The sequence below is a fragment of the Carcharhinus amblyrhynchos genome, chromosome 7 (assembly GCF_965287045.1).
Source record: "Carcharhinus amblyrhynchos chromosome 7, sCarAmb.v2.hapA, whole genome shotgun sequence".
In the NCBI taxonomy this organism is placed as follows: Eukaryota; Metazoa; Chordata; class Chondrichthyes; order Carcharhiniformes; family Carcharhinidae; genus Carcharhinus; species Carcharhinus amblyrhynchos.
This window is the reverse complement of record NC_137330.1, coordinates 80,806,853-80,827,324: the sequence shown is the minus strand read 5'-3', so window position 1 is coordinate 80,827,324 and position 20,472 is coordinate 80,806,853. Positions and strand designations below refer to the sequence as shown.

At 40.7% G+C, this 20,472-nt stretch overlaps 1 protein-coding gene across 5 annotated transcripts in view; it reads left to right on the top strand.

Moving 5' to 3' along the window:
• fbxl4 (F-box and leucine-rich repeat protein 4) overlaps nt 1–20,472 on the top strand; it is a 97,513-nt gene that overhangs the window by 65,037 nt on the left and 12,004 nt on the right. For all 5 annotated transcript variants that reach the window (XR_013887028.1, XR_013887025.1, XR_013887027.1 and 2 more), the window contains exons 4-6: nt 1,054–1,298; nt 3,734–3,947; nt 17,707–17,778. Coding sequence is in view for 1 of the 5 variants with exons in the window: in XM_080192653.1 (XP_080048779.1) it covers nt 1,054–1,298; nt 3,734–3,947; nt 17,707–17,778 (531 nt within the window). In the remaining 4 variants the exon portion in view is untranslated. The remainder of the gene's footprint in view (nt 1–1,053; nt 1,299–3,733; nt 3,948–17,706; nt 17,779–20,472) is intronic.

The following is a 20,472-nucleotide window of genomic DNA, read 5'->3' as shown; positions in this document are numbered from 1 at the left end:
GTAGTTGAGTGAGGTTAAGAAACAGCATGAGCTGGATGGAGCATTGGGCTCCAAATTGGCAGTGTTTGTGTTAAATCAGTATCATTTGCTGATTAATGCTATGAGCTGCTTACTCAGCATGCTTCCGACAGACATTAGCTAAACTCACACTAACACCTTCACCTATATTGAATAATAGTTGTACCAGACGCCATGTTGGTTCCCGAGTGGCACACTTAATGACCAGACATTGGGCACTACTGAATGTAATTTCAGATCCCAGGCACCTTTTCAGCAAATGCTCAACTGTTTTCCATCTGTATTTCTATTATGTAACTTGAATGTTATTCTGAAAGTAAGACAAAGCCTTTGTCCATTGATAATAATAGCTTTCTCTGGAGTTCCTGTGGTCAGTGAGCTGATAAGATTTCAGGTTTGATCCCTGGTTTGTGCTGAATTCACTGGTCTCTATTGAAAAATTGATGAACGGATAATATAATTCACTCGCTCCTTTTACATTGAGGAGTGAAAAATCTCACTCCTGATTGCTAAATCGTGATCTGGCTGTATGTGGGCATGTTTACAGTTATCAGTGGTGCTCTTGCAGTGGAATAGCTTGTGGGTACTAGCAACTTATCACAACACTAATAACCACTTGAGTGATTTATTGAACAGCACTCCAAAAGGAATCAAATCCTTTAGAAGAGGAGTAAATTGCTGGGGGAAATAAGATGGGAAAAATTTGTTCATTAGCATGTTTTAAAACTACACAAATTACGTTTACTTCGATTGCCCCAGAGACAGACAATACCACTAACTGTGATCTGCACAAGGTTCCTCAGTGACAGCAGTGGTGAATGCTGTGTGGGGTTTAGTATGTGGTGACTGTCAGTGCTATCCTGAGCAATCGGTGTGGTCCATGAACAAACTTGCCCCTCTACATGTTCCAGATTTCCCCAAAAGGCTGAAATTCTAAGGTAATGATGAAAGCTGCTATATTCTCCTGTACAAGTCGATATGAGAGTGAAATGTTTGTACCTGGTTTTCATTCTGCTATTTGTTTCCCCTCCACAGTTAATCCAGCTGATACTCAGTCATCTGACAGTGCCAGATCTTTGTCAGTTGGCACAGACCTGCAAATTGCTGCACCAGCATTGCTACGATCCCCTTCAGTATGTCCAGCTCAGTTTACAGCCTTACTGGGCAGGCCTGGATGATACCTCTCTGGAACACCTACAGTCGCGATGTGCTCTTGTGCAGTATTTAAATCTGTCTTGGACTGGGAACAGGGGATCTATCTCCAGTCAAGGCTTCAGCAGGTCAGTATTAATGTAATTCCCGAGGAAAGTTAATTTACTGCAGGCATCAAAGATTGTTGAACATCCAAGTGTGTCATTAGTGATCAGAGACCATAGAGATGGTACTATGGGCTTGGTGAAACAGCCTGTGGTTGTTGAGTTCACCTCATTCAGTGATTCAAGACAGCTCATTTAAATTGTATGTGGTGTTCCTTGTGCCTGTCGATGACGCACTGAGAACAGCAAGTCCCAGCAGCTGTTGAAGGGCGGCTGACGGCTCTGGCAGGATGTCTCTTTGACAGAATACCAGTATAGGGGGTAAAGACCCCTTAGAGACTTTAGAAGTCAAATAAGTGAAGTTGAGGAAGGAGCTTTGACCCTATTGGAAAGAGAAGACCACCGTGATTTTTTTTTTGTAAACTGGCTTTCCCCTACAACACCTGTTCCACATGGGTACTGGGCTTCTGGATGATGGTGAAGCTAGATCATAGAGAGTAACCCTGATTAATTAGCTTTGATGCACCCGATGCACAGTTTGTACGCTGGTTCCCAAAGCACTTTACACTGCTTCAGCAAATGGAAATGTGCAACACTGATCAGAGGATGATAGGTCTCCCTTTTTTCTGTGCCTGATAACACAAGGCTCAGTCAGATGCTCCAAGAACTGAGACGTTTCATGTCAGGCCATCCATGAGTTTATGAAGTATATCCACTGGGTTAAAGCCTGATTATTGGTTTTTGTTATTTTAGGAACATCTCTCCCAGCAAAACATTTGTGTTATTGTTTTGTTTTGCTTCTGGCTTTACTTTTTGAAAAGGGTTTGTGAATACCTTTGTTTGAGCACTAAGTATATTTGAAATTGTGAAGTTTAATTCAGTACCTCTCCATTTTTAAATGTCCCCTTTTCTTTTAGTTTAGGGTTTGAAATCTTTTTTATCTCCCCCTCTGCCCCCTCCCCCGCCCCACCTCGCTAAACATATTTCTTGTGAGGAAAGTGGTCAGGTTGGAAGACGTGCCTGCAGATATTCACTGAAGTTGTTGTCATGCCAGCAGTTTGAAAAGTACATAACCAGCAGTCTACCTGAATTTCCATGTGCTGCTGAGAAGGGAATTGTCTGCGAAACCAATATTAATTCCATTCTACAGGACACTGTTAGGCGGCACAGTGACACAGTGATTAGCACTGCTGCTTCACAAAGCCAGGGAGCCAGGTTTGATTCCCAGCTTGGTTCACTGTCTGTGCGGAGTTTGCCCATTTTCCCTGTGTTTGCATGGATTTCCTCCACAGTCCAAAGATGTGTGGGTTAGGTGGATTGGCCATGCTAAATTGCTCCTAAGTGTCAGGAGGACTAGCTAGGGTAAACACATGGGGTTATGGAGACAGAGCCTGCGTGGGATTATGGATGGTGCAGACATGATGGGCTGAATGGCCTCCTTCTGAACTGTAGCATTCTATGAACCTAAGATGCTGTGCTCCCAGACTAATCAAAATTGTCTTCAATTTTTTTAATTGCCAGCTCTTCTCTTCCTCAATTCAAAGTGCACAAACCATAATTGCAAAGTGTCCAAGCAACATGCCATCAAACTCACCATTTTCTAACATTGCAGGAATTACTCTAACATTCCAGGGTTCTATGGTTGTAATTAAAGATTTACACATTGCCATTGAAGAGGAACTGGGGATAAACATTTGACCAAAGCCAACTTCTGACTAACTGCATAGTGCACCTTTTTTCAGTATTTTGCTGTTGTTCAAATGTTTATATTAGATGTGGCGCATTGAGGAGGCCTTGTGAAAATAAAAACTAATTCTTATTTGATACTTTTTTGTCATCCTACATCATTACTGTAATTTTTTTGGTGTTCTATGGTTCTTTTACACTCTGCAGATCATTTTAACTGTTCCTGCCTGTGCTGTCACTGAATGATGGTGACAGAGCCAGCTTTTCTTCGCAGCCACTTGTTTATTTTTCATCTAGGTGAAGTGGTAATAAAGTGTATTTTGCCTCCTGTATTATCAGGAAATGACAAAAATGCACAATAGGTCAGTCAGCATCTGAAAGTGAAGGATGACATAACATTGCTGCTAAGACTGTTCATCATATCGTGACATTTGTTTTTGCACACTTGTTTTATTTCATGTATGAACTGAATTTTCTAATTGACAAGTTGGATTATTTTTAAAAATAATAAGCAGCAGTACTTGACTGTTTTAATTAAGGTGTCAGTTTACCTATTGGACGAATATATCTGCAAGCAGTGACCCATTTTCAGATCTGTTCCATATATTAATTCAGAACTTTGCACCTTTTCACTTCCAGTGAAACATCTGCTGTTTTTCTATAGCTTACTCCTGACGTTGCCTCTTTATGTGATGTCTGGCGCATACGCTCACAGCTTGACGCCTACTTCTTTGACAGGATTTAACCCTATGATTGCTGTGCTTCCTGTGCAGATTCATGCAAGTGTGTGGAGTTGAGCTGGTGCGTCTGGAGTTGGCCTGCTGCCACTTCCTGAATGAAACTTGCCTTGAGGTTATTGCTCAGATGTGCCCAAACCTCCAGGAGCTGAACCTTTCATCCTGTGATAAACTAAACACTCGGGCTTTCTGCCATATTGCTAAGATCTCAGGTCTCCGACGTCTGGTCGTTTACCGCACAAAAATTGAGGTAGGAACTCCTGTGGCGATTGGCACTGACAGAGAATTGCTTAACGATACTTGTGTGTTTTTTTTAAATGAAGGAAATGCACGTCTTTAACAAATTTAACACAATATCTGAACGGATTTTATGAACAATCTTGTCTTGTTTGAGTAGTCCCATTGTTTTTGATTTTCTATTTGATTTAAGACTGTGTACAGTCATACTCATTTGCCCTGTGGACTTGCAAATACCCCAGCCACCTGGATGGATCATGCCAATTTTACCTGATTTAGAGCATCACAGGTAATAGTTAAGGATAAATAAGTATTTCACAAATGCTCATTGCTTGTTCTATTTTTATCAAGAGAGTGTAGAAAGCTAATTAAGGTGGTGTTTATGCTATGCTACGGGTCTGAGCTGCAGTGAGTTGTCTGCAATGTGGGAGCTATATTGCTACCTGGCTGCAAATTTGCATTCTCACTGTAATGATGAAGCTGTGTGAATGCAGATGAATTCTAAAAGTTTTAAGAGTGTGGGTAGTAGAGTCCAAACTGAAAACATTTCATGGAAAAAACTGCTGTAGTTATAAAGTATACTGAAGTTGCAGAATATTCTCTCAGGAGTTTTTTTTTAACACAACTTGCCATTGCATTGCAGTTTTCTTCAAGTTAGTACCAGGCCCAATTATCGAGAATACCCTCTATCTGATTCCATAGCTTCACTTGGTGGTTGACTGCACTTTGCTACACTTTGATGTAAAAGGGTAAAATCATAAAGGCAGCATAAAAAGTTTTATCCACCTGAACTTCCACAGTACGTTCTTCCCATGTCTGTGTGGGCTTCCTCTGGGTGCTCCAGCTTCCTCTCCCACAGTCTGAAAGACATTCTGGTTAGGTGCATTGGCCATGCTAAATTCTCCCACAGTGTACCCGAACAGGTGCCAGAGTGTGGCGACTAGGGGATTTTCAGTGACTTCACTGCAGTGTCAATGGAAGCCTACGTGTGACACTAATGAATAAACTTTAAAACGTACCAGAGCTGAAAGCTGTGAGACTCCTCTCCCCGCTTTCAAACACTTTGAGAATAGTATTTTCCTCCTCGTAGCCAGTTTTTAGTCCAGTTTACAACTTTCCTCAGAATTCCAAGCTCTTTCATTCTCTCCAGCAGCCTGTGTAGTACTTTCTCAAAAGCTTTCTGACAGCCCATGTACACCGTATCCAGAAATATGAAAATAGATTGTAAGAATTCTTACAAGTAAAACAGAAGGAGAGGAGCTAAAGTAAATTCTCGTCTCTGAGGGACATGGTAAATAAAGAAATGCCAGAGACATTGAACAGGTATTTTGTGTCTGCCTTCACAATAGAATACACAAATTACATGCCAAAAATAGAGGGTAACCAAGGAGCTAAAAGAGTGAGAAACATAAGATAATTGCTATCAACAGAGAATAAGTATTAAAGAAACATAGTGACCAAAATCCAACAAATTCCCAGGAACTTTTCTTTCACTCGTTCTTAGGATGTGTGTGTGGCTAGCCCAGCATTTATTGCCCGTCGCTAATTGCTTATTGAAGGTGGTGGTGAGCTGCTGCCTTGAATTGCTGTGGTTCATATGGAGTCGATACACTAGAGTGGATGATGGCCTGCATCCTAGTGCTTGAGGGGTGACGATGGTGCAGTGGTAATATCACATTCTAGTAATCTAAAGGTCCAGGCTAATGCTCTGAGGACATGGGGACATCAAATCCCATCACAGCAGCCAGTGGAATTTGAATTCAGTTAATAAGTCTGAATATAAAGCTAGTCTCAGTGATGGTGATCATAAAACTATCTTCAATTGTCATAAAAATCTACCTGGCTCACTAATGCTCCAACAAGGAAACATAGAACAGTACAGCACAGTACAGGCCCTTCGGCCCTCAATGTTGTGCCGAGCTGTGTCCAATCCCAAGATCAAGCTATCCCCTCCCTATAATTCTGGTGTGCTCCATGTGCCTATCCAATAACCGCTTGAAAGTTCCTAAAGTGTCCGACTCCACTATCACAGCAGGCAGTCTATTCCACACCCCAACCACTCTGAGTAAAGACTCTACCTCGGACATCCCTCCTATATCTCCCACCATGAACGTTATAGTTATGGAAGGATTGTTACTCCAAACCTACAGTGAAGTGGTTGATTCTTAACTACTCTCTGAAAGAACCTGGCAAGCCACTGCATTCAAGGGCAATTAAGGATGGGCAGCAAATGCTGGTCTTGTTGGTGTTGCCCAGATCCCAGGAAAGAATGAAGAAAAATCCTTGTGTCCTGAAAGAGGTAGTTACAAAAATAGTAAATCCGCTGGTTGTGATTTTCTGATATTCCTGGATATTTTCCAGCAGCAGATTGGAAGTTAGCAAATGTAACACTGTTAATCAAGAAAGGAAGAGAGAGAAAACAGGGAACTGCAAACTGGTTAACCTGATGTTCATTATTGGGAAAATACGAGAATATACTACAAAAGAAGTTTTAACATTACACTGATAAAATCAGAGCATGAACAGGCAAAGTCAATATGGTTTTATGAAAGGAAAATTGGGTCTGACAAATTTATTAGGTGAGGATATGACCTGCAGGGCCAATGAAGGCGAATAGTAGATGTAGTATATTTAGAATTCCTGAAGACATTTAATAAATTGCCACACAAAAGTTTGACACAGAAGATAAAGGCTCATGGAGTTGGGAGTAACATATTGGCATGGACAGATGATTAGTTAATGGACAAGAAGCAAAGAGGAGCGTTAAACAGAGTATTTTTAAGTTGTGACCAGTTGCCATAAGGATTAATGCTAGGGCTTCAGTTATTTATGTTCTGTACTAATGATCTGAGACAAAGAAATTGGGATGAATGAATCTAGGTTTGCCGATGGTGAAAAGTCAAGTGTGTGGACATCAAAGTGACAAATGGAGTATAATGTGGAGAAGTGTAATTGCTAGTGCTACTTTGGTATTAAGAATTGTAAACCAGATTCATTTTTTAAAATATGAAGCATTTAATGTGGAGTGTTAAGAGAGATGGGATTCGGGGTGGGCTGGCTAGCTGGAAACAGAAAAAGCTTGGTTACAGGAGACAGGGACTAGTGGTAGAAGAGTGTCAGAGTAGAGATCTGTGGTTAGTGGTGTTCCGCAGGGATCAGTCCTGGGATCTTTGTTGTTGGGTAATATATATAAATGATCTGGAGGAAAATGTGGATGGTCTAATTATTAAATTTGCGGATCACGCAAAGATTGGCGGGAGTTGCTGATAGTACCAAGGATTGTCAGAGGATGCAACATGATGTAGATAGATTGGAGGCTTGGGCACAGAAATGGCAGTTGGAGTTTAATCTGGACAAATGCAAGGTGATGCATTTTGGAGGATCAAATTTAGGTATGAATTATATTGTAAATGGTAAACCCTTATGAACGTTAACATATAGAGGGGTCTGGGCGTGCAGGTCCACACTTCCTCAAAAAGTGGCAACACCAGTGACCAAGGTGATTAAGAAGGCATATGGCATGCTTCATCAGCCAGAGCATTAAGTTCAAGAGTTGGAAAAATCATGTTGCAGCTATATAAAACCTTGGTTGGGTTGCATTTGGAGTATCGCATGCAGTTCAGGTCACCACACTACCAAAATGATGTGGAAGCTTTGGAGAGAGTGCAAAGCAGATTCACCAGGATGTTGCTTGGCCTTGATGGTGCTGGCTACGAGGAGAGGGTGAATAAACTAGCATCGTTTTCACTGAAAAAACGGAGGCTGAGGGGAGACCTGATAAAGGTCTACAAAATTATGAGAGGCATAGACAGGCTGGATAGTCAAAGGCTTTTTCCCAGGGTGGAAGTGTCAATTACAAACAGGCACAGATTCAGGGTGAGAGGGGAATGTTTAAGGGAGATGTGCAGGGGAACGTTTTTAAGGAAAGAGTGGTGGATGCCTGAAACTCGCTGCCAGAGAGAGTGCTGGAAGCAGGCACATTAGCAACATTTAAGAGGCATCTGGATGGGTACATGAAGAGGGAGGAAATAGAAGGATACAGATCAAGTGAGGGCAAAAGGTTTTTTAATGAATGCATCATGATCAGCACAAACTTGGAGGGCAGAAGGGCCTATTCCTCTGCTGTCCTTTTCTTTGTTCTTTTTCTTAGCACACACAAGAAGTTAACATTCTAATACAATAAGAAATTGGAACAAAAGTGGTAGGTTAGTCTTTTGCAAGGAGATTGGAATACAAGAATAAAGACATCTTGCTACAGTAATACAGGGATTTGATCAGACCACAGTTTTTCTCTCCATCTTTAAGGAAGGATATTTTAATTGGAGGCACTACAGTGAAGGTTTGCAAGATTAGTCCCTGGAATGAGAAGCGAAATAAATTGGGACGCCAAAGTTTAGAAGAATTAGAGATAATCGCATTGAAACATACAAAATTATGAAGGGACTTGACAAGGCCGACACTGAGATTGTTTCCCTTGCCTGGGGAATTTAGAACAGGGGGAGGGCACAATCTGAAGGTAACATAAGAACATAAGAAATAGGAGCAGGAGTAGGCCATCTAGCCCTTCAAGCCTGCCCCGCCATTCAATAAGATCATGGCTGATCTGTCATGGCTCAGTTCCACTTTCCCGCCCTCTCCCCATAACCCTTAATCCCCTCTCTTATCAAAAACCCATCAACCCGCGTCTTAAAATATTTAGCGAGGCAGCCTCCACCACTTCAACGGGCAGAGAATTCCAGAGATTCACCACCCTTTGAGTGAAGAAGTTCCTCCTCAACTCCGTTCTAAACCACGCCCCCCTTTATCCTGAGGCTGTGCCCCCTAGTCCTACTGTCCTTTTTGAGCGGGAAGAGTCTCTCCACCTCTATCCTATCATCCCATTCATCATCTTATACGTCTCAATGAGATCTCCCCTCATTCTTCTAAACTCTAACGAGTACAAGCCCAGTTTATTCAGCCTCTCCTCATAGCTCAACCCCCTCAACTCCGGTATCAGCCTAGTAAACCTCCTCTGCACTCCAAGGCCAAAATATCTTTGCGCAGGTGCGGCGCCCAAAACTGCACACAGTACTCCAGCTGCGGCCTCACCAATGCCGAATACAGCTGCAGCAAGACCTCCCTACTTTTATATTCAATCCCCCTCGCTATGAAGGCCAGCATCCCATTCGCCTTCCTGACCACCTGCTGCACCTGCAAGCTGGGTTTTTGCGACTCATGCACAAGGACCCCGAGGTCCCTCTGCACCGTCGCCTGCTGCAGTTTTTCGCCCCGTAAGTAATAGTCCTTCCTACCATTCTTCCTACCAAAGTGGACCACCTCACACTTGCCAACATTAAATTCCATTTGCCATTTCCTGGCCCATTCGCCCAGCCTATCTAGATCCTTCTGCAGACTCTCCACACCCTCCGCACAATTTGCCGTTCCCCCAATCTTGGTGTCATCAGCAAATTTCGACACCCTACACTCGGTTCCCTCCTCCAGATCATCTATATAAATGGTAAAAAGCTGAGGCCCCAGCACCGACCCCTGGGGCACTCCACTAGTCACCATCCGCCAATCCGAATAGCACCCGTTGACCCCCACTCTCTGCCTCCTATTTGACAACCAATCCTCTGTCCACGCTAACACCCTACCCCCAACTCCATGTTCCCCGACCTTCTGCAATAACCTCTTGTGAGGTACTTTGTCAAACGCCTTCTGAAAATCCAGAAAGACCACATCCACCGGCTCTCCTGTATCCACCGCCCTAGGCACATCCTCATAGAACTCCAGTAAATTTGTCAGACACGACTTCCCTTTAATGAAACCGTGCTGCGTCTGCTCTATCAAGCAATTCCCTTCAAGATGCCTCGCAATTTCCTCCTTAATGACGGATTCTAACATTTTACCTACCACAGACGTTAAACTAACCAGCCTATAATTCCCCGCCTTTTGCCTGGCACCCTTCTTAAACAACGGCGTAACATTAGCCGTTTTCCAATCATCCGGCACTTCCCCGGAATCCAGCGACGTCTGGAAAATAACCACCAAGGCATCCACTATCACCTCCGCCATTTCTTTCAGAACCCTCGGATGCATTCCATCCGGTCCTGGGGACTTGTCCACAATCAGCCCCTCCAGTCTGTCGAGCACCGCCTCTCTAGTAACAGTAATGTCATTAAGACCCACCAGTCCTACCACCTTTCCATCGCTAACACCCGGCAAATTATTCACCTCCTCCGTGAAGACAGAAACAAAAAAGTTATTCAATACCTTAGCCATATCCCCATCCCCTACCACTAGGTCCCCTTTCTCATCCTCTAAAGGACCAACGTTCACCCTAGCCAGCCTCTTCCTTTTTATATATTTATAAAAACTCTTGCTATCCTTTTTTATATTGAGCGCTAGCCCAGCTTCATAGTTTCTCCTACCCTCCTTTATCAACTTCTTTGTCAATCTTTGTTGACATTTAAACCTCTCCCAATCCTCTTCTCGCCCACTACTCTTAGCTACTCTAAATTCCTCCGCTTTTAATTTAACACTTTCCTTCACCTCCTTCGTTATCCACGGCTTATTACCTCTCCTCCTACGGTCCTTTTTGACCATCGGAATAAATTTCTGCTGAGCACCAAGAAAGATCTCCTTAAAGATCCTCCACTGCTCCTCAGCAGACCTACCTTCCAACGCGCTCCCCCAGTCAACATTTGCCAATTCTTCTCTCATCCTACCGTACTCCCCTCTATTCAAACAAAGGACGCGCGTCCGGGAACCCACTTTCTCCTCCTCCATCTGCACCAGAAACTCCACCATACAATGATCACTCTCTCCAAGAGGATCCTTCACTGCAAGGTCCCTAATTCTACCTGCCTCATTACATAGCACCAGATAAGGAGTCAATAATTTAGGATTGAGATGAGGAGAAATTACTTCACCCAAAGGGTGCGAATCTTTGGAATTCTCTATCCCAGTGGGTTGTGGATGCTTGATTGAGTCGTGTTAAATATATTTAAGGTTGAGATAGATTTATGGTCTCTTAAGTAATCTCGGGATATGAGCACTGGCAGGGAAGTGGTGTTGCAGCCAAGGTTCATCCATAATCAGATTGAAAAATGGATCAGACTCAAGGGGCTGTGTGGTTTGCTTCTACTCCTTGTTTCTTATGCTGTTACAGCCACTGCATTTCCTCCATCTACCAAAGCTGTCACCTCATCAAAGGACTTTATATGAAGTTTGTCAAGCACTGTCTAACTCTCTGAAATCTGTGTTGGCTGCTTTTAATTATTTTCTTATGCTGTAGATATTTCAATATTTTATCCTTAATTCAACACTCAAGAATTCAAGCATATTTTATGGCGCAGGTGAACTCTGTTCCCCCTCTTCAAATCTGTAATACATTGGCCAGTCACCAATCCTCTGGCACTTATCTTCTCTAAAAAAGATTTGTGAAATATCGGGCAGGATTTTGCTGAGTTGAGGAGACTCATTTCTTGATTAGCAGTGGATAGGACCTTGATCCAGAAGTGGCTCTCCCCCCTGCTTTCCAAATCCATTGTTTCTTTTAGTGAAATTCTAGCTGTCAACCTCTTCAGTTATAAGGAATTTCAATGTTCCTATCTTTGTTATCTTCCTGGCTGGGGAATCAACTTATCCGTTAGTCGTCTATTTTCTTGATTATAATGTGGTCTTACAATGAAGTGTGAGATTCCACAAGGATGAGATCGAAACTCTTTTGTTCTTGTTATCTCTTGTCAATTCTATAAGTTATGTGACCTGTTTAAAAAAAACATTTAAAGTAGCAAAAAAAATTTGATGTACACACTTGACATTCAATTGCATTACCTCCTTCAACATCTCGGGGGCTCCTATTTCTGGAAACTGAATTGGACCAACCACGTAATTGCTGGAGCTGCACGAACATGCCAGAGACCAGAAATCTTGCAGTAAGTAACTCACCTACCTTCCCAAAGCCTGGCCAACAATGCTCACACCTTGGAAAAAAAATTCAAAAGTCAACTGTTGGAAGATATTGTACTAACAATCAGCCTTTTGCTGCTGAAACAGATTTGGGGGAAGATATTCACAGGAGAGTGAAAATGATTCAGAGCCAGCAGAATGGTGTCAAAGCGTATCGGCTAATACGTTAATGAGGAAGATTTTTGCAGAATCACCTGAGTCCCATGCTGCTTCTGCCTGGGTCGTCACACTTAAGTGCATTTGATGTTTCTGTTGTATTGGTGTTGTAAAGAAATTGTTTACAATTGAGTAACTTGCTTACACCACCTCAGATAACATTAAGACTCAGTTGCACATTGTGGACTTTGGGTAGCTTGCTTCCTCCAGTTCAGAAGCAAAATACTGCAGATGCTGGAAATTTGTAGCAGCTGGCAACACTCGTGGAGAGAGAAACAGGGTTAATAATCAGGAGAAGTCCTTTCTTTCGAATTCTCTCTGCTGCCGGATATACTGAGTATTTCCAGCATTTTCCGGGAAATGTTTTATCCTTTTGTCCAAATGGCCATTTTCCTGTGCCAGCCTACATTATTACATTCATTTTTACAGCTTTCCATTGTGGTGAGTTGAACTCCTGAGCCCTGAATTGTTAGTCCATTACTATCACTTCAGCAAATACCATAGAAGAGGCCTTCCTCAAATGAGTGTTTAAATACTTCACCTAAATCCAATCCACTTTGTGACCAAATTAAAATCCTTCCATGCTTTGTACTGGAGCATACATGAGAATATTTTACATCGCCCTTGTCAGAAAGCACAGAGGCCGTTTCACCCATTCCACTGTTGCCTTTTGGACACTTCCAATTATGTTTATTGGCACTGCTCATTAGATTTGGAAGCATATCCTGTTAGCTGATATTAAACCTTCATTTTAATTCTCCCTTCTCTTCAGTTATACCACTCAGCTATCTGAAGAAGGAAATAGATTATTCAAAGTGGTAAGATCATCTTCATTCTGTGAATAGAGCGATACTTACCACACCATCATCCCATCCACTTATCACCACAGGCCTTGGTGAAAGATGAGCTATTTAGTTTTAGGAGAATATCTGCAAGTTAGTTGCTGCAGCCCAGGTCAAATCAAAATTTGTGCAGGCATGGTGTCTGTCTTTAAAAAGAAGGAAACTGTGGACCCCTTTTCAGATTGATATAGAAGACCATTTCTTTTGTGTTTCGCATATATACTCTCTAAAAAACCAATTTGAAAAGCACAGAGGAGTTTGTGAAGATTTGTCTCTATTCAAAGAATGAAAGAGAAAAAGACTGGCGTTCTGAGGCACTTTGCAGAGATGCAAGGAAAGATGAACACTTAGTCAAAGAAAGAAATTTAAGAAAAAGGATTAAATGCTTGATCAGAAAGGTGGATTTTAAGGATGGATTTAAAGCAGGAAAACGGAATGGTTAGGTGGGTGGTGAGTGAGTGCATTACAGAGTGTTGGACACAGACAGCTGAAAGCATGGTTAAATACGATGGGGCAAAGCAAAAGAGGTGGGGGATACACAAAGAAACCTGAGCCACAAGAGCTAAAAATTTGAAGGGGCCATTGGTTCGGATGAGATAGCACACTCTATCAGCTTATATATCTATTTTTCTATGGTTCCCTTCACAATGGATGAGCTCTGTATGTTTATAATCTTCTATTTGCAGTAATTGATGCTAAAGTTATGTGACTGATGCAGCTTAGGTTTTCCAATGACAAGAGAAAATGCGAGAGCAAAGGTTAAGTGATTTATGAGTGCCAGATGAATACTGTCATTATTTAACTCCTTGCACAGTATCTATTTTATATGTTTACCTTTAACAATTTAAATGCGCTATGTTTTACTATTGTATGTGCAGTGTGATGTGAATGACTTCGTTTTGACATCTTCATTGTTCATCAGCTGTTCATAATTGTGTTCATAACATTTGAGTCCGGTGTCTTCTAATTGGTGTTCAGATGTATTGTGATAATTGTGAGATTGACAATAGAAGATGATTGCATGGGTGGTCTGCAATAGGTTACTGAAGAACGTGACATTCAGTGTTTATTATATGGAAGTTGTGTGGAGTCCTTACAAGAAAGAGTAATGGCGTTCAGATGATATGCTATGGTATGATGGTTATAACAGTTTTCAGAACTCTTAGATATCACTAGGGCCTTTCATGTGGTTTCTTGGCATAAATGCACATGTCATGGTATGTGTTTTTCCTATAAATTTATGTTCTAGAGGTTTTTTTGTGCCTACCTGTCAGAAAGGCAACTGTCAATGTGCTTTTGGTTGTTATTGCTTGGTAAAATAATCACAATTTACTAACATGAAGTCATTGGGCTGAATTTTCCCAGGTTTTCCATTTTCTTCACAAAGTCAAAACCTGACATACCCTCAGTGGGCTTCCGAAATCCCGCACCACCAGACAAAAGTGGTATGTGGGAGGAAATCTGATTTTTCACCCCCCCACTTAAAATAGGGAGCACAACTTCATTGGGGTTTAGGTGGGTGTCTTGCGGCTTAGATATTCTCACCCTGCAAAAAGGTCAGTGGAAAATGGTTTTCAGGACTCTAGTGGAAAATCAGGCTTCCTCCAAATAAAAAGTGGCGATTCATGCATTGAAGCACATCTTTGCACCCAGATGAAAGTTCAACTCTAGAAAAGTTAACAGATATTAGGACAGGTAATCAAAAGCAGTGTTTCTCAGCAGGATATTCTGAGTTCACAGTTTGACTGAGAGCTTAAAGAGACTATTGAAGGCCTTCGATGTGGGATCTGAATAGAATAGAATTTACAATAACCATGTGAGGTTTAAAAGCCTTGAATGGATTTTCTGAACTTTCATAGGAGTGGGAGTTGTATAAGTCTGTTAGAATTTTTTTTCTTTTCTCCACATGCCTCCTGAGGTTTTCCTATGGTAGATATCTGGCAGAGTGACTATTGAGATGGTGTGGAGGGTTGAGGTGAAGGGGAGGGGGCATGAGATGGTACAAAGGGTATGAGGGAACAAGAGGTCGGGGTGAGGAATATGAGTTGGTATGAGGGTGGTGGGGTGGCTATGTGTGGGGGTGAGGGCTAGAAGGCCTAACAACTTCGTAAACTACTGGAAGGATGTTCCAGACAACCAAATCAGACCTTCTAACCAGCCCACCTTGGCATTCACCTGCCCCCATTGCTACCTACGCTCTGTTCCTGCGGACTGTAGGCCCCACATCTGTACCTGCCAACCACCCCACCCCACGACAAAAATCAGCACATTCTGGGTACTTCTTACCAAAGTGGGCCCAGCAAGTCAGGAAAATTCCTGACTCGAGCTACAAGCTCGATAACTAGTCCTCAGTCTTTAACTGTTAGTGAAATCACCATCACCATTAAAAGGCTAGATATGAATACCACACTGCCACTGCTAAAATAGTCCCATTGCATGGGTATGAACAAAGAAACGAAGGTGCAGTGCAAAGGAAAGGCTGGTTTAAAAAAAACAAAATTCTTTTGATTTTATGTGTTGCTTTAAGTGATTGATTTAAATATACAGCAGTAGACTTTGCTTTTGTTACAGGCTAAATGTATTTTGTAGATTTTTTTAGAAGATAAAAATTTTTGGTGTGTTTTTTAATTTTGGGGTTTAGAGATTAATTGAGTGGGTGATAATATCGGTGTTGTAAACTCTGTTGTTTTTTTTAACTATGTGTGGGCTAGATAAGTGTCAATAATATGTCATGTGTATGCTTTTCTTGTGAGAAAAGAGAGGCTGTAGAGGGAGATGAAAGGCAACTGTAATGTTGAAATGATATAACAACATATGTGTAAGAGACAGTTATTCTTTCAGTTTTGTCATGGTGATATACATTTTATTATTTCAAAAACAGTCTAGTGAGATAAGATGCTAAATATGAGAGTGCACCTACTCATGCTGCATTATCTCTTGGAATTGCTTACTCCAAAATAAAATATTGTCCCATTTTTTTTCCACAGCAGCTAGGTTTGATTTATGTACTCATTTGTTTTATTTTGCCCAGTAATTTTACACTGTGGCATATCTTCCCAAGTTCTGGCCGCTTGATTTTTCATACGAGAACACCTTATAAAGTGGCAGGATTTCTACATCAGATTAAACTGAACAGAGCAGGAGAAGGAACCTGAATTGTATCCAGTGTGCGGGGAGTTGTTGTTTATCTATTCAGTGATGTGCTTATCCAAGTCAGCCTCTGACACCAAATGAAAGAGATGAACAACCAAATTAAATCCTAATGATTTTGGTTTATTCTGCTGCCAAAAAAAAGAAAATTATCAAAATGATCCTTGTCCCCACCTTCCCTCCACCAACCCCACCCCACCCCACCCCACCCCCCCCACACTCTCTGGTATTAAGTAGATACAAGAAAGTAAATTAATTCAGTGTGAATGGTGAATTAAATTTTAAATGAATACAGGAAAGTACTGTGCACCATCTGACATGAGCCTGAGCACCATACATTGAACATAAAATACTATGGACAACTTAGAGTTTTGGATCAAAGCAAAAATAACAGTATAACTAAGGAGAGGATTGAATGCAGCAGATCGAGGTGTGAGACTACCGTCCCCCTCTGAAGACCATCTCATTCCAGCATTATTTCTCCTGGGCCGTTTCTGTGGTATTTTTCTAAATAATCTATCTGTTTAATTTTATGACTTAACCTTTCTTCTTTCAGCCTATGGCTCATTTCGAGCGAGGTGGAAAGTTTCAAACTCAGGTTTAGAGTTGAATAGTAAATGGGGTCCGGTGACTCATTTATTCTGCTGTTTTCAATCCTTGTTTCCATCTCCAACTCTGAATCCCCCCGGATCTGTAAATGATATGGAGGCACAGAATAGTAGAGATGCATTTCAAGGGAAGCGAGACATGAATATGAGGGTGAAAGGAATAGAAAGATATGTTGATGGGGTTTGTTGAGGAAGAACGGAAGTAAACTTACGTGAAGCATAAACCCTGTCATGGATCTACTTGATCAGCTAGTTTCAGTGCTGTAAATACTTGATAACCCTAATAATTTCAGGTGAAATGAACGAATGTAACTATGTTAACAACTGCTCTGAACAACGACTAATCTCAATTTGTCATTTCACCACAAAGATTTGCTACATAACCAATAAGGTCCTGATAAATTCTTGTATGATCTGATTTATTCTATTCTACAAAAACCCAATTCTGCATAGGGGGTGAAATGATGTGACTAACTATAGTTCTACAGCAGTAATCAGCTAGTTAATTGAATTGTATCCTTACTGCATCCACAGTATACATTACTCTGTATGTTATACATGCAGATACTCCAGTTAACTGTGACTAGAACCCTTTGGCTGACAGTGGTCAGTACTGTTCACTCCTGCCACTCTATGTGGTTTGCTATTGACAGTTTCTCTGGTTTGTCTGATCTGTGAATGTCACGGTTGCCACTTTATTTCTGGGACACCACTGATCTATTCTGGTGCCACACAGCAGCCTTGCATGTTAGTGAAAGGTCTCAGCATTTTCAAGATTTCTCCTTAGGGAGAGGTGTTCAGAGGCAGAGAGCCCCTGGTAACTGCGATCTGTGCAGATTCACATCTAGAGGGAACTGCATTTTGAGCCTGTAATGATTTGTTTGGCCATGAGCTAATCGATGGTCTGAATACCTTGGGACTCATTAAACTGCATTTGTGGTAGATGTAACCTAAGTTTAGAGCAGTATTTTGAGAAAGGCAGTGACAGGCTTTAATGCCTAATTGACCTCTTTTCCCTTTGTTTCTCTATACACGTTGCCTCTGATGTGTCCCATAACGGCAGCAAACAGCACTGCTCAGCATTCTGAACTTCTGCTTGGAACTTCAGCACCTCAGCCTTGGCAGCTGTGTCATGGTAAGAACTTGGAGTTGCATGAACTAATCATTTTCTTTTAAGGTCAAGCATAGTCTTATTTGAGAGCGCTGACAAATCTCTAAAGCTCCTATTTCCATTTTGTAACATTTTTAAAAGAAAACATTTCATAGAACATTATTATATTTCACAATAAACATTTGTCTCATTTATATATAAAGTATGGAACAAAAAAAAACTTTAGCATAGATGTGGTGTCACATTAAGGTAATTTTACCATTACCTTAAGTAATACTTAACTGATAATTTTGTTCCAAGTATGAATGAGAGAACAGACAGTGAGTAAATTAACTGATCATTTAGGCTTGGGTGACCTATCCCATACTTACATTATTAATTTATCTTTTGTGAAAAGTTGATCTGCCGTATTTTGTCACAACCAAATAATTTGAAAATCTAAAGGAGCAAAGGAATTCTGCCACATTTTGTCAGAACCAAATCATTCTAAAATCTACAGATGCAAAAGATGCACAAGTATGCAATAAGTGAGGGATTTTCTGTTTTGTACTTAACACTTCCAATTATAATCTTGTATGTAAGAGGTGAGGGGACCGGTTAACTCAGTTGGCTGGATAGCTAGTATGTGGTTTAGAATGACACCAACAAAATAGGTTTGATTCCAGTTCTGGCTGAACTAGATTGCAACCTGGCTCCTCATTCTGACCCTGAGAGTGGAAGGTAATGGCAAACTACCGACTGAAACGGTGAAGGAAATTGCTCGGGATCGGATTATGAGATGAGGATCTGCCTTCAGGCAGATCACACATGACATGGCATGTAAAAGGTGTAAATATAAAAACAAACAGGAGCTTGCTAAAGATTTACAGTTGTTTAGAATTAGATTTTTTTCTTTGGATTTTACTTTTTAAAGGTGGGCTTAAATGCCACAGGAAAAGGATGCAGAAACGGTCCTTCATCTCTGGGGCAAAATATTTTGGGTTTTTTTCGTAAAAATATAGATATCTTTATTTTATTTTCTTACTACTAGCAGCCTGTGATTGCTCCAAACAAACATTTTTATTTATATTTCAGTAAATGTCTGAGATCATGTTCGGATGTTTTCTGAAATGCCATTTACTGTGAATCCCATCAGTTATTTGGTGGCAATGATTATTTTAAAGTAAGCTTTTTAAATACAATATCAAGGCTCACAAACTTTATCTGTATGTGAGAAAAGGGTTGTAAAAATGGTCTACAATCTTTACAAGCATGTTTACAATTATAGTCAAAGCTTTCTTTGACCAAGTCAGAAAAGCAATTCCTTCAAAAAAAAATGTTCTTCCCTTCATAGTTTGTGCCTTTTCAATGACTTTAAAGGAGATCGGCTAATGCAAGTGGAAGGTTTGTTTTATTAGAAATGCTGTTATGAGGTTCTACTCCATACTGCAGGTTAACTTTGGCATCTTCCCACTGATCTTTTTTAGGAATATGCAAGACTCTTAACTCAGGCAAACATGGGTGTTAGTGAATTATCATAGTTCCTCTCATGAGGGGAAAATAACACAAAACGTTCTGTACTTGCAGCCGAATTCTGTGAATATTGTTGACCTTGAGATTAAAATCCTCTCAGGATAAAATCAGAAGTGTACACTCTTTGGTTGATGAGTTCACACTTAATTATTTTACATTTCACTAGGGTGAAATATTATTTTCAGACATTTTTGAAAATAGCAGCAATTCCCTGGGCTAAAATATCTGATTTGCATTTCACCATCAATTCAATGCAATGTAATTTTAAACAAAATATTTTGAATGAACTAAAATAGTTAGATTTTGAGCTACTGTAATCTAAAGAGTTGTTTTTTTTGCAACTTTTGTTTTACCACCACATCCCTGTAACAGGAATCAAACTATCCTTTACCATCAGTAAATAAATCAATTGAATCATTTTTAATAAAAGTAAAGGGCACTGACTTTGAAATTGTTCTGTCAGGAGAACTTCATTTGAATGAAGTTTCTTTTTCTGCTGTTTGGTGGAGATGTTAACCTAAAATAAATATCTAAAGTGTCTGTTAAATCGCATCAGAGAAGAATTTCAGACAGATGCATTAAATGCTTTTAAGTTGGTCTTCCACAGCGTGGTTTCAAATATCTTGAATAGTAAACTATTAGCCCTATAATTGTGAGAACTGTAGCAGCCTGTGAAACTAATGTATATATCCAGTTCTTAAGAATATTCAAACATTCTGAGGCTTTTGTGATGTGACTCGGGTGTTAACAAGGGTAGGGTACAGGATCTTTTGGACCAGTACAATCCAACAAACATTTTGCATTTAATTTGGTTGTGGGAAGATAAGCTTGGATATATGAGAAATATTTGTGATTAATTTATATAGTTCTGCAATTTTCTTTTAAATAAGTGCATCAGTTCTGCATTTTATAGCCCTGTCTTTTGGATTTACCCTGAAATATTCAACAATGCATTTACTAAGCTGCAATTCTTTCACAGCAAAATAACAAGTAACCTGAGGAAAATGTGTACCTTTTTATATAGGGGAAGAAAAGCCAGTGGAGGGAGATTAATTTCTGTTTTAAATGCTCCATGTGTTTCTCTTCTGGGAGAAGAAAAATGTCTATTACTTCTTTGTTTCAGGATGTTTCCTGACATTTTGGGGTCTGCTACCCTCAGAACTGCTCCGTTGATGTTACTAATATTTGTTTCTGGAGCAGCTTCAT